The sequence below is a fragment of the Ciconia boyciana genome, chromosome 4 (genome assembly GCF_034638445.1).
Source record: "Ciconia boyciana chromosome 4, ASM3463844v1, whole genome shotgun sequence".
NCBI classification, from domain to species: Eukaryota; Metazoa; Chordata; class Aves; order Ciconiiformes; family Ciconiidae; genus Ciconia; species Ciconia boyciana.
The window spans coordinates 40692548-40707403 of record NC_132937.1 but is presented as its reverse complement, the minus strand read 5'-3'; the positions used below and the strand labels follow the sequence as shown (position 1 = coordinate 40707403).

Here is a 14856-nt window from a genome sequence, read left to right as displayed (position 1 = left end):
CCCCCTCCGCCGCGCGCGGCCCGCGGCCTCCCTGCCCCCCCCCCCCCCCGCCGTTTTTCGTTACCCCGACTGTGCCCCTGCCCCCCCGCCGCCACGTGACGCAGCGCGCATGCGCGGCCGCGCCGCCGGGCCGGGGCACATCTGCAGGCTGACGTCAGCGTGCTCCGCGCCGTCCCCCGGGCGAGGCTGCCAAGGCTCCTCTCGCTGCCGCCGCGCTCGGCCTGGCCGGGGGCCGGCAGCGAGAGGAGGACTGGGGCTACTTCAACCAAACTTTCCGGAGCCCTTCCTGCTCTGCCTGCCTTCCCTCTCCCCCCTCTCTCCCCCCCGTCTCTCGCTCCCCCCTCTCCCCCCACTCAGATGATATTCACATGGTATTTTGCACAGAGGAGGCTGCTCAAGAGGAGGGCACCCACCCCCACCCCAATATAAGCCTGTTTTTCCTTCCTTCCTCCCCCCCCTTTTTGTTGGAAAGACAAAATGTGCAGGGTGATGGGTTGGGTGAATTGATGGCATCCTTCCTCCTGCCAAGCCAGCCCGTTTTCTGAAAGCCCCGTTTAGGAAGGCTAGAGAATTTTATTCTGTTGGAGAATATAACCCTGATGGTTGCTTGCACAGAGGGGAAAAGCAGAGAGGAAAACGGGAATCGTCCTGTGCAATCTCTATTGTTTGAAACTTACTTTATATCAGAAATTGAAGATGAAAACGGTAAGGAAGATTTCACGCTATTCGATGAAACTTTTTGCTTTTCTTGTGTCCCGAATGATGGTGCGTGCAGGGCTTCGGGGAGCGGGGGGAGGTTGGTACTGCATTAGGCGAGGTGCATTTGGAGCGGTTTCAGAGAGAAACCTTTGAGGATGGGGGAAGGGGGTGCGAGGATTTTCAGCCGAGAAGAGTAGCGATTTATGAAGTACCGTCTCGGATAGTGCAATTTTTTTAGGTTTTTCATACTTTTCATACGAAGTCGTTGGTAGAGGGAGGATGAAAAAAGTAACCGAACAGCAGATGAAAACCAAAGCAGCCCCAAGCCCCAGCGACAGCCCACAGCTATTCCGGATGGCTTTGAGCTTGGGCAGCCCAGCCTTTGGTCGTGCCGTGTCCGGCGTTCTCGCCGCGGCCAGACAAGTGCACGTTTTGTGCCGGGGCTCGGAGGGTCGGCGCGGCCGCCGTCCCGCAGCCCGAAGCTGGCGGGGATGCCGCGCTCTCGCCGGGCTCATCAGGAAGATGGAAGCGTGTGGTTTTGATTTACTTCGAGCCGCTTGGGATTTGCCAGACTCTTAACCCCGCGGAGCCGTGTTTGTCGGTGTGCGTCTGTCTCCGCAGCGGCCCGGGGTTCAAAGGGACTTTGTTTGGTGGGAGGAGGTGAGTGGGCTCTCGCTCTCAGGCGATGTGTGTGCGATTTTCTCTTCGCTATTTTCTTTCATTGTTGTACGAGGGAGAAGAGGGGAGAGACAGAGAGAGGGAGAGTCAGACTCTTGTTTTTATTTGGGCTGCCGGTGCAACGCGTTTGGGCCAAACGCCAAGTGTCTGGGTCACACGCGTTTTATCCAAATAGATTCAGCGCTGCTGTCTGGAAATGGGCTGCTGAAAGTTAACTTTAGGATCAACTCCACCACAGCAACCAGACTCTTCCCTTCAGCCTCTCTAGGGAGGAGGGCTTTTTTTTTTTTTCTTTTTTCCTTTTTCCTCCTGAATTTTCTTTGAGGGATGTGTGTCTGGTGACCTCCAACTTGCTTCAGTAGTATTTTTTTTTTAACTTTTTGTGTGTGCAGACGTGTGTATATAATATGCATATGTGTTGGGCTGTGTGTGTAGCCGTGTATTTTTCTAGTCTGTTGACTTTTTTTTGGGGGGGGGTGGTGTTTACTTTTTTGCACACCCCCCACCCCCCCCCGCCACGAAATGTAATGACAGCTGACCCCTCGGCGGGGCCGGCGGGGAGCCGTGGGGCAGGCGGGGGGGGAGGCTGGCTGTCCATGCGGCGGCAGCCCCGTCCGTGTCCCCCCTCCCCCCCTCCGGGGGGCAGCCGGCCCCGCCGTACATCGGGGTTCGCACAGCAGCAGTTCTACTCCTCACGCCTCGGTTTCTGGTTAATTCCCGGGGAGGGAGGATCCGTCCTTTCCCTTTGTACGTGTCCCCCTCCCCGCCACCCCCCGGCCCCCGTTGCTTTTCACCGAGCCCTTCCCGGCGCGGTCTGCGCGTCGCTCTTTTCGCCCGGGGAGCTCCCAGGGGCACGGCTAATCCCCGGCTTTTGAAGCCCTGCAACGCTTTTCACGGCCAGCCCCGATACCTGTAATTGAATTTGTGTGATTGATGCCCGCCCCCCGCCCCGTCCCCTCCCGCCCGCCCTCCCTCCCCATTTCCTTAGCAACCACTCGTACTGCCGGCGCGGACGCCCGCCCCTGGCCGCGCCTCGCCGCGCCGCTCCCCGCCGCCCGCCCGGGCTGGGGGGGGCGGGAAGGCGGCGGGCACCTCGCGGCGCCGGGGCGAGCCCCTGCCCTCTCCGCAGGCGGCGCGGGGGCCGAGCCGCCGGGGGGGCGTGGTGACCCCCCCCCGCCCGCCGGGAGCGGCGGGGCCGTTTCCCGCCCGCCGCGGAGCTCGGCGCGTCTGTCGCTCCCCGCGAGCCGTCCGTTCCGCCCCGAAGCGTAGCCCCCGGTTGGTCTGGGTCCTCCGGCGCTGCGGCGTCATCTCGTTTCGGCACCTCGGCTGCTACCGGGAGACCTCGTCGCCGCCGCCGCCGAGCGTGCTGGAGCCTGACGGCTCTGCGGTGGGTGCCCCTGGCGTGGAGACCCCGGGAGCGGTGGGGGACGTGGCGGTCCCCGGGGGAGGCAGCACGTGTGGCGGTGCGCTTGGGACAGCGGTCTCTTGGCAGCTCGCCTATCCTAAAACTTCAGCGACCTTCAGTTTTAGGGACGCTTTAGTTGGCCAAGGCGCCTTTGCTTAGATGGAGGCTCCCGAGGTGACTGGTCTGGCTAGTCACTTCCCCATAATCCACCTTCTGCCCCAAAGTCTTCCAGTGTGTGTTTGTGGCCTTTTTTCTCCTCGTCGAGTTTCAGTGGGTAGGAAGCTCATGGTACCAGTGACAGGACTGCCGCTCTTGTAATCAGTGCCTCTGCTGAAATGCCAGCGCCATGCACCTGCTTTGTCATCGGCATCCTAGATTTTGAAAAAAGTCCTGTACTTTTTATTTGCTGCTTGGCAGACCTTTTATAATTAGGTAGGAGCTGTGGTTTTAGGTGGTGGTTCAGGACATGGAGCCACACCTGCCCTTACCAGTGGGCGAGCATGTAGTTCAGCCACGAGACAGAGGAAACACTTCTTAGTGTAAGCTTAGTGTTGGCCAAATGTGTCATCTTGACAACAGTCAAAAGTGGAATGCTGAATATATGTTACAGAGGAAGACGGAAACAAAAAAGGGTATAGATGGTGGACGCTTTGAGGTTCCTACCAAACTTCATACTAGAAGTACTGTAACCGGTGCTTTATCCTTCATGTCCATTACTACTCCTTAAGTTGGAGCATTAATATAGCTACCTGTGGTCTGCTTGTATCCGTCCTCAAGCTGGCTATAATACTTTTGGAAGGGAGGTTGAAAATTCTGCTGAAACTTCCAGCAAGCTTAATGTGAAAGGAGATTTTTCTTGTGTGAAGCTTGGAATGAGGGAGGCCATTTCACACAGCCCCCTGCAAAGACAGTAGACGTGGGTGACTTGGACACCGTTGACCAACGCCCACCATGTGGGCCATTGGTGTCTGAATAATGGAGACTGTAGTTTATGTCCGATATCCTGAGCTACCTAGCTCCTTAGGTACTACAATTTCAGGAGATCTTAATGTTATGATAACTTATTATCAGCCTAACAGGCTGAACATGAGCTCCCTGTTATGATTTTTTTGGCTAAGTAAAAGCCGTGAGGCAATGTTACCGCTATATATGGCCATAACAAGCCATTACTGGACTACTGTGTCCAGTTCTGGTGTCTGTGCATGGAAAGGGATGCTGACGAATTGGAAAGAGTTCAGAAAAAAACTGCGGAAGTATTTGGACATCTGGAAGCTGGATTGTAGAGAGTGATGTAAACCAAATAGGTTGAGCTGCTTATCAGGTAGTGTCAAGAGGTGCTTGTATCAGATTATAACTATCCATGCAAGGAGAAGAAAGCAGCTCATTAGCAGACAGGGGTAAAGCAAGATTCAATGACAGGAATTTGAAACTGGACATTCTCAGATTAGAAATAGGGCACATTATTTAGTGTACTAACGTAGCTGAAGAGTATGGGGTTCATTATGTCTCTTCAAAATTTGTAGAAGGCTAAAAGCTGTAACTAAATGTTAGCTAGGAAATAAAAGTTTTACATGGGAGGCCAGACCAGAGATTTTATTAATATACTTTGAGGCCTTGCTGCATGTGAATGGTATCACTAAATCCTTATGCTTCCCCAGAAAAAAATACTAGTAAGCCCAAGCTATGCCTGCAAAGTATCTTTTATTCCCTCTACAAACCTGATTAAATCCTGTGTGCTGTCTTGAAAGATATTTAAAATATAGGTATTGGAATGATCATTTACACAGTAATAATTAGATGCGTTTCCAATTGGCTAAGAAGTTTCCTAATATTCACTGTGATGTTAGTAAACAGGATTTGCATGATGTTGATTTTTCTTGGGATGATATGCTACAACTCTTTAACCTGTACAAATAATCCATTGGCTGCAGAGGTATTACCTGTCTGAATGAATGAATGAATGTTGTAAATCATTCCCAGAATTTTAGAAAGGCAAATTTATCTGGTGCATGTGTAAATGACTCTGTATGCTTTTGGAATTTTTTTTTTAAGTCTTCCCTTCTTAGGTGTTCTGTTTCTCCATTGAGAACACCTAAGAAAGGAAGACTCCTCAGCAGAGTTTGCTCTATGCCCAGGTGTGCTGTGGGTGCTTAAGAGGACTGATTAGTATCAGCTGACACAACACATGGTTTGGTATGCTGGACTGTTGGTTGACTGCGTAGATCTTCCATTTAATCCCTGGCCGCAGATAGAGCTGCTTTTTAGTATTACTGCAATAGTGTTTTAAATGCAAAAAAAAAATAATTAAAAAAAAGGCAAGTAACATGTTATTTGCTCAATCTCGTGACCTGCAAAATGGCAATAGAAATATATTCTACTACATCAAATTGTAGTTAAGATATATACAAAGCATTTTTGACAACAAATATTTAAAAAATTAGGATGTGTATGATGAATAGCTTCAGATGCTGACATTAGTTCTTTGGTATTAGAACGTGCAGCATTCCCATTTAAGTGAATGAGAATTCTGCCTGCATAAGCAGAACCCAGGCCCAAGTAATAACAAAATACATGCTGCAGAAAGATCAGATAACTGTACTCTGGATTCTTTCCCAGGTTCTTCCTTTGTCTACCAGAGTATTGGGTCTAGTTATTCACTGCTGAAATCAATGAGTGCATAGCATTGATTATAGCTGGAACAAGTCTGAACACAGTATTTGAGCAACAAGAAACTTTAATTTTATGAATCCTTGAGCCTATTTAACATAAAGTTGATATGTGCATCTTAAGCTGTATGGATCTGCTGTTCGAGGTTAATGGTAATTCATGGTTTTTGTAAGATCGTGACCTTGGACCATAAAAGTGATAATGGTTGAATATTATTTCAAAATGTTACATTGCATAGTTCATTATGATGGCTTAGTGTTTTGCAGTATAGATCTGTTTTAGTGGGAAGAATTTGCCTTGACTCATTTTCTTTTGTTTTTCAGGAAAAGAAATGGAGCAAGTTCAGTAACTATCCAGTCTAACGTCTTACTGATATCTTAAGGAATCTTACAAATACGTATTTTTAATTGAGAAAATGACTGCAGATATAGAAGAAAGTACAGGTTGTTGGAAAAGAATACCTGTCAAAAAGTGGAACATCCAATAGTTAATTTGGAAGTAGTATAAAATAAATACACCTGTTATGGTGCGATTCTGGAGTGGAGTTAACTCTGTAGCACACAGGTAGCTCTCCAAGGAGGGGAAAAAAAAAAGAGCTTTCTGTTTTTCTAAATTATGGAAATTTTTTGGAAGACGTGGACATGGATTTTGAGCCTAGTCATGGTTTCATCGGAATTTCACAGTGACAACAGGCTTTCATATAGTTCTCAAGGTAGGGGTCCGACCTCTGTAGCTGACAAGAAGCATCTATTTTTGCACTGCATTTGGGTAATATTTTCTAAACCATGTTTATATAATTCATGAGATCATATGGGCTCTGCTCTTAGTTTTATCATGATTTATTTTAATGGAAGTTTAAATACAGCAAATCTGATTAAATTTTTTGTTTTAATTTCTTTCTGTCTACTTTTAACTGTAGGAAAGCCTTGCAAATTAAATCTAGTAAAATGTTGTACTTTATAATAGTTTAGAGAGTTGCCATAACAACATTAACATGTTTTTAGACTAGGAAATAAGGATCTAATCTTACTTTGATCCATTAACATTTGTAGGTTTTTAATGAAGAGCCGTTTACATGTTTTTACAATAGAATACTTTTCATTACTACTGTTTTTATTCTTGCAGGTGGATCTAATAGCTTTTGTCTTTGGTATCACTGGGAAGAATGTGTCCTTCTTAGGTTACAATTTAGCCCCAAATGTTTACATATTTTGGGTAAATAGGAAAAGATATGTAGTTAAAAACTTCTGTATTTCCAGTGACATCAAATTAATAGGAAACTGAACACATTTTCTTGACTTACAAAGAAAGAAAAGAACATTTTATTTTATTTAGTAAAACGCTATATCTTGCATTGACCTGAAAATTACTTTTACTCATGAGGGTGATGAGATTTAGCCAAGTATGGTTTATGTTTATACTACTACTTGTTGTTTCCTGTTATATTTTCTTCTCTTCTATGCCCACTCCCTGGACTGTCTTACCTTGTGATTACAAAGAGGAATTCCTGTCTTACCTTGAACACTACCAACTAACAATCCCAATAAGGGTTGATCAAAATGGAGCCTTCCTCAGCTTTACTGTGAAAAATGCTAAACCCTCAAGAAGGAGGAGGAGCACAGACCCTTATGACCAAGAACTGGCAGCATCTAAATTATTTTTTAAACTTTCTGCTTATGGCAAGCACTTTCATTTAAACCTGACTCTCAACACAGATTTGGTGTCCAGACATTTTACAGTAGAATACTGGGGGAAAGATGGACCGCAATGGAAGCACGATTTTTTAGACCACTGTCATTACACAGGATATTTGCAAGACCAACATAGTACAACTAAAGTGGCCTTAAGCAACTGCAATGGTCTGGTAAGTGCACATTACACGTTCTAGTATAATAGTGTGCTTGTCCCTTGTAAGTTACAGAAGAATTTAATTGGCGTATCTTTCAGTTTTTTGAGTCCCTGCGGGAAGCAAGCAGACAGGAAGGTGCAGAAAACCCCTAAAACCTGATCTGGGTCCTGGGGAAAAGTAGTCATCAGTTTTTCAAGCTTAATTGTAAGTACTAAGACCCAATTCTGTAGTCCTTTAGCAGGCAGCATTTTTGGTGTTTACAGTGTCTGCACTAGGGCTGCAAGATTAGGTCTGTGCTGCGATCCTTACAGGTTATAAAAATGTTGCAAGCTCAAGGGGTGGGGAGGAGGGAACAGTGGATCCTTTAGGATGCTGAATCTCTCCAGAGAGATATTAGTGAGCTGAACACACGCTTGTTGTCTTTGAGAATTTGGGTTTAGAAACTTTGAGGAAATAATAGAGAAAGGGAATTGCTTGGTGTAGAAGTTGTCATTGCTATAAATTCAGAGGGAAGAGGAAAGTAGGTCCTTTGCAAGTACCAGCATCAGAAAGTAATTATTTACTTTTTTAGGAAATATTTTGTTTACAAATTGTAAACATTGCATTTAAAAGTAGGATTAGAAATTCTCATCTCTTTTATTCTCATCTCTTCTTTTACTGTTGATCTCTTGATCACGTGATAGTAGTACTTGCATGGGAAAAAAGCCTCTTTTATTCCCAACAGAAATTAGAAAACAAACACAAATAAATAAAAAGCAGACTATTGAGTAACAAAATACTAAAATAGAAGGGCATGACTAGGAAATACTAAATCAAGAGCCAGCAATTTCTTTAGTAAAAATATGTGTATATATTACTGTTTTTCATTCCAGTTTTAATTATAGTAGAACACTGGTCCATCTTCTTGTTAGGAACAGACAGTTCTAACTAATTTCTAAGGAAAGAAAAAAAAGATTACACAGACTTGCTAAACTAATTCCTATTTATCCTTGGAAGTGCTGTTGAATAATGCATGTTGGGATCTTATTTACAAACAAAAGCCAGCTGCTTCAGACCTACATAGGTTGCATTACACCCAGCTACTTGTGTTATCCCTGAAACAGTCTAGGTTAACATTTTGGAGTACTCTTGAGGAAAAAGAATTTAATGGGGATTTCCAGGGCTAAGTGAACACTTTCAAAGAAATGTAGGTAAAATGGTATTCCATCGAGTGTGGTATCACAGTTTGGTTAATGCAGACTTGTAGTAGATAGGTGTGAATTTAGTACAATTTTCACTTTTGTTTTGCAGTTCCCATAGAAAAACTTTTTTGTCACAGTTATTTAAGCTCTTAAACTAATATATGCAATCATTTTGCTTTTGAGTTCTTTTCAGCTAAAAATACTATGGAGACCAAATCCCCGCTTTCAGGACTCACTTCTTTAAAGAGGCTGTATGCCTCTATATCTCCCAAGTTTCTGCCAGTTGAGGCCCAGGCTGCTTGGCCCCCTTGGAGCCTGCAGTCAGTGCCATGGTGCCATTTCAGTTCCTCTCTGACCTTGTCCAGGGAGCGAGCCAAGAACTGCTCTTGCCTTAGCTGATTCTTGTTTTCCTTTCATGTTAGGAAAACGAGGGTGGGATGAAGCAGGAAAAAGTCCATGTTTTCCTATCAGCTTTGCCACTCTTGCACCTCATGGCACTTGTTTTCTTTGAAGAATTTAGCAGCATGGAAGGTGTCACGGTGAAGCAGAATCTTCTTTTTGCTTCCATGCCTCACACCCCGAGGTGACATTTAGCATTCCCATTGCTACGTGTTTTCCCTCTGCCCTCAGCCTTGCTGTTTTGCTGGAGTGAAGCTGCCTGTTGTTCTGTGGTTCTAGGTGTCAGTATGTTAACTCAGTGTTTGTAAGTTAACTTTAGTGTGGAGTGCTTCCAGTTAAATCATCATCTTCAGTGCTTTTAGTTGTTATCAGCTCTTATGTATGTCTTCCAGGTATTAAGGCAGCCTTAATCCAGTCTCTGGGCACACCACAACTGGCACTCCCAGGTTCCTCATGGTCATGCCTCTTACTTGGGACTGCAAGTGTCAGGTGTCCACTGCATCTCCTAGAAAGACCTAGTCACAAGCACGTGAGGCTCCTGTCATGCTCCAGAAGCAGCAACAGGGGTGACACAAGACTCTTTCTCAGAGAGGCAGGAGTCCTGCAGAGGGGTGCAGCGGTAGGCTTGACTCAGTATCATCCTCTACCTTACAGAAGCTCCTCTGTCATCCAGTGTTGGCAGGGCCTTCCAGAGCACTGAGTAGGGGAGTTACCACTCCGTTCAGATAAATCCATCACGGAGTTATTTTTAAATGATAATTCCTACTGACGAATATTTTGTTATACAGCTGCTGGTTAGAACATGTTTAATAAAGCAATTGGCAGTGAATATTGAAGACAATATTGCTTGTTTTAGAATTACTGGTAGTTCAGAATATGTCGTGCTTAAGGCATTTGTGATATTTTCCAGTCTGATTGCTGGTCTGTAAGAGACTGCCAGTCACATTCTGCATAGTCCTTGATTAACGTCTGTCTCAAAGCCAGTCATTTTAAGTTTAACTCTGAAACAAGTAGTAATCTTTAACAGTGAGTGTTGCTCACAAGCAAAATTTAAGCATTCCATTTATTCCAGTTGTCCTGTTAGGCTTCAGTATTGCCAAATGAGTCAAATTTCTTCTCCTTATTTAATGTTTTGAGTTATTCTGTTCAGTTATTCAGGGTGGTCAGGTGAGACCACGATGTAATTAACATAAGTTGTATGACTGTGAAGAACACTTGTAGTATCTGAGATGAGTGCTTGTGTAAGGAGGGCTTTCTCTCAGTTTCATTACAGTAAAAGTGACAAGCAGTCGGTTTGTTTCCCTGTCACTGTTTCCTGTTTCAGTCTCTCCCTCTATATTTCTTATTACTAAGTGCCCCAGAATTACAGGCTGCTACTCACTGAAGTTTCATTCCAGCGGTTTCCATCTGCTGGGCCCTGATTATGCTATAAATTGTCTGAAGTTACGAGGAAAGTTCTATAATCCAGTGAGCTGTCATGTGAGGAAACTGAAGATCTTGTCCGGCCGGCTTGCTGGCTTCCAAACTCATATTTACTTTAGTGGATGTTACGTTTGTGGATGGATCGCAGGTTTGGCCTCATGAAAGAGCCTGCAACGAGCAGCATTTTGGGGCCTTTGAATGTTAGGTGCAAGGCAACAAGGCTGAGGCATTGCCTAAGCTGAGTAGGTCACGCTGCAAGAAAGAAGAGAAGAAACAATGGTAGACTGCCTGAAGAGAGAAGAACTTCACCTCAAGGGAAAGAAGTTTGTCTAATTCTGAGGGGAGCAGGTCTTAAAGAAGAAAAGCTTTGGAGCTCATAGTAGTGGAATTGGGCAGAAACCAAACTTCTTGCATTCTGACCCACCTCTGTCCTCTGCCAGGTGTCAAAGCTCTTCACTGAGTGCTCAAACAAGTTTTCCACAGTAGCAGATTTTCTCATTTTGAGCTGAAAAGCCCAGTAGTGGGAAATACTTTAAAATGTGTAGAAAGTAATTATTATTAGGAAAGTGAATGAGAGGTTAAATCACATTTTGAGGCTACTATGGTTCCAAGGAAATGTTTAATGTAAAAGGCCAAGTATTTCCATGGCATGTGAAGTTCCATGCACTGACTAACATTTATGCTGGGTAGCACAGATGTCTCCATCCAAACAGAAATGATAAAGAAAGCACAAGAAGTAGGCTGTGGCTAAAAGCATGACCTTACTTGGTTAAAGGAGGAATTATTTTGCTGGAAGACTTTATGCTTGTTTCATCTATTCCTAAATTTATATATGTATAAATTATTCATATTCTTCTTAAATTAGGTAGTTTGAAAGCTGATTTTACCATAAAGAATGCATCTACTTTTGTAGATTATAAATTGCCTATAGTATGGTATTTTTTAATCTTATGTAAGATAATGTCTAATTTATAAAATAATTTATAAAGATCAGAAATGAAGTTGAAAAGGATTTAGTGTTCTTTGGAGTTCTCTTTGGTACTAATACGTATTTGCAGTATAGACTTAGTATTCAGAAACATATATAAGCTGTCCCTGTCCTAGTTTTAAGGTGTCTTGTTAGATTCTATGATGTACTGTCTCAGGCCAGATCACTATTTCTTTCACCTTTAAGAACACAGTAAGCTAATGCAGTCTTCTTCCTCAGTCGTAAAACCACACTGAAGTGTATAGCCAGCTGTAGATATACTGAACAACACTGACATGTTTTCAGAAGTTTCCATTACTACTACTTTATATTAAAAATGGACAAAGCATAAAGTCTAGAAAGGTTCAAGGCAGGAGAAATTGTAAAACAGTAGTACTGTGTGGAAAAGGCACGCACTTCCTTGTCATCCATAATTCCGTTTGCTTCTGCGACTAATGGACATCCCCCATCTGAAGGAGGTTAATGCCCCAGCTGGACAGCCTGACACATTCCTTTTCACAAATTCAGGGGAACTCCATGTGGATTCACAGGTTTGTCTGAGCATGTCAAACTGCTGGATCCAGACCTTATATATGTTAGCAGGAGTTGGCAGTCTGTAGTGGGATTGGATAACACAGGACCTCAAACAATCTGTTTTAGATAATAATCTTGGGAATGTTGCTTGTAGTAACCTACTTGGGGCATTCAGCTTGTTTCTTAAATTCATGGTATTTTGTCAAAACCTTGTGCTGGTCATTCTTAGGTCTTAATGACATTTCTTATGCTTTGGAGCAGAAGTTTAGTTTACAAACTGTTAAAATACAAAAGCAAAACAAAAGAAATGGATTCCTTTTATTTCTTTAAAAGGGCATTATTTCAATCTCCTTTTTCAACTGAAACTGTGTTTTTCTCAAATAGTAGATTATAAGCCAAAAACGGGGTTTAGAATGTTGGTTGGATATAATAGCCTAATTCCCACTATTTATTAATCAGGCATTGCTGAATGCATATACAATGGAAGTATCTCTAGCCACGTGAATTTTCTAAACTCAGAATAAATGCTGGTTGTCACTCACATAGGTATTTTATGTACAGAATTCAAAGTACTTCTTAAAAATCAGTCACTGTGATTCAACAAGACCACTTGCATAAGTTTAATATTGGAAGAACGGTTTTGTTCACAAGGAAAATTCATGTTAAGTTTAAAATGGTATATGTATGCAGGGCTTATGTGAAAGGCATATGCAGGGCAAGTGCGTTTTCAACATTTATCAAATCACTTGGCTAGCTGCAGCAACTGACCACATACATGTTCTGACTATGTGGTTGTAGGTGTAAGTTAAAATTTATTTGCAGTTCCTCAACTAAATGTTATTAAAATATCTCTTTTCTTAAACCACCATAGTGTTGGGCAGATGAGATCAAATGTCACCTAGCCATAGGAAAAATGAGTGATACTCTCCTAACCTTTTTCACTGCTGGTACCTGAAGGAACTTGATCATAGCTTGCAGAGGTTTGTAATAGTTTTTGCGTATTTGCTCCTGCAAATAAGCAATTTGTATAGAGAATTAATGCTGCAGTTAAGGGTTGTTTATGGCATCTGAATTGATTCACTCCCACTGAGGTCATCTCACTGCTTAAAACTATCAGTTTCAGTATCTTACTTAAATGTCACATTCATGCTTAGACTTGTTAACCGGGCTGGACTTGAGTACAGACATGAAGGTTGTATCCTCTGGAGTAATTAGATTTAGGTTAAGACCCACCCTGTTGCAGAGACAGAGCCACAGGTTGGATGGTACCTCTGTCTCCTCAGGCTTGGCATGAAGCGGACAGCCTTATGGTGTTGGCCAGAACCACTCAGCAGGACTCTCTTCCTGTGGGAACGTAATAACAGAGCTTATAATGACTCAGGATTCGCTTGAACCCAGATGTCTGACATCCAGACTGGATGCAGTCCAGACTGTCAAGGTTCTTTCTGCACATCTGGCAAACCCAGTTACAATTTGGTTTGTATTTTCAATGCTATTTAAGCAGCAGTGTACCAGTAAATGATTTATTTTTTAGTAAAATCTTGGACTCCAAGTAATAAGAAAGCATTGTGAGAGGAATTTGATACCAGCATCTTCCAGGTGAATGTGGACACTGGTGTTAGCTTCTTGAGTAAATAATTGAGTTCATAATGAAAAATACCACTGAAGAGGAGCACTTACTGTTATAGTCACTATGTAAGGAATGTGTAATTAAAAGCTGCAGTGTGTTCATACGTATATTTTCAAAATTTATAAATAGGGTTATATTTGGAAAACACTGTTCTTTCTGGTGTGTTATACAGGATTTTTTATTTTGTAAGTTTTATGTTGTTACTGAAATCCAGTTAGTCCAGGAGTGAAGAACAGCAGGCATTTGATGTACAAACCAGGAGCAGGACGAGAGCTTTGACCAAGAGTACAATGGCAAGCCCTGATCAGCTTTAGGATATTTAGAGCAGATATGGAGCAAGTGGTCTTATGGCTGATCATAGAGGTCTCATGGGAGGAAAAAAATAACCCCTTTAAAAAAAGGCTCATGCATAGTACTTGCTTTACAGATCAAAGGTGTGGTAGAAATTTGTGATTCATCAAATCAGGATATGAATGGAGAAGTTCCTGCTTCCAGTCTCCCACCTGATGAGTAGCTCTTTCTCCTGATGTAGAAAGTTCATACATTCAGAATTTTCTAGATACAGATACCGGAATTTTTTATTTAGCAAATATCGGTGTAGGAGTCTGTCAGGGCTTATTCCCCAATATTTCTATATCTGAAAGGTTCCCAAAACTGTATTTTCTGCTAAAGTTCAGTTTTAATTGCTGAAGGTTCAGGAAATTGCATAGTTGGCCTGAAATCTCCCCTTTCTTTCTTAAACCACTTCCTGTTTGGAAAAAGCTGAGTTCACAAATGTGAAAGTTATGAGAATAGAATATCTACTATTCTGCACTGCAGTATGGATAAAAAAATGTTCATTTGTTATGGAGAGTGAGGTCTAGTGCACAGGCTGCAACAACTCAGATTTGCCAGATTTGTGGCAAGACCTTTTAAGGAATAAATGCTTTGTAGATAGTGTATCCTAAGTTAATATGAATAATTTGATTTTAATAACTAGCTCAGTTTTGGAATTAAGCATATGGATGTAAAATGCTGAATGGTTTCCCTGAATATATGTTCTAAAATTAATCCTTCATGCCTTTTTTTTTTTTATGCAGTATGTGGCTTTAAGCATCTACTGGTATGGCATCATAGGGGGATATTGGTCTCACCATTTGAGTGAGGCCATTTTGGCTTCACATCACTTCTAATGGATACGAATCATGTAGTTTTGGAACATCTCTGTGAAGAGATTATTTATACCAAGAACATCTTTTGTTTTCTTACCACATCCACCAAAAATCATGGGAAAGAACTCCAGAAATAGGGCAATGATATTTTTATTCCTTTCTCATTGTGTTGCTCATAGGTGCTTACTCCTGCTCCCACTAAAATCGGTGGAGGAGAGCTGGCTCAAGCATTGTTTTCTGTGTTGGCTTATAGTTGTGGATTTCTTCACAGAGA

General features: G+C 43.0%; 1 protein-coding gene across 11 annotated transcripts in view; it reads left to right on the top strand.

Moving 5' to 3' along the window:
* The first annotated feature begins 216 nt into the window (after positions 1 to 216).
* Positions 217 to 14856, top strand: part of ADAMTS6 (ADAM metallopeptidase with thrombospondin type 1 motif 6) — a 221457-nt gene continuing 206817 nt past the window's right edge. For 7 of the 11 annotated variants that reach the window (XM_072859481.1, XM_072859487.1, XM_072859483.1 and 4 more), the window contains exons 1-3: positions 217 to 705; positions 5773 to 6161; positions 6949 to 7313. In XM_072859481.1, the coding sequence (XP_072715582.1) occupies positions 6065 to 6161; positions 6949 to 7313 (462 nt within the window). In that variant the 5' untranslated portion in view covers positions 217 to 705; positions 5773 to 6064. Of the gene's footprint in view, positions 706 to 1272; positions 1360 to 2721; positions 2765 to 5772; positions 6162 to 6753; positions 7314 to 14856 lie in introns of those variants that run through there. The other 4 variants (XM_072859484.1, XM_072859479.1, XM_072859480.1 and 1 more) reach the window with 4 other exon arrangements.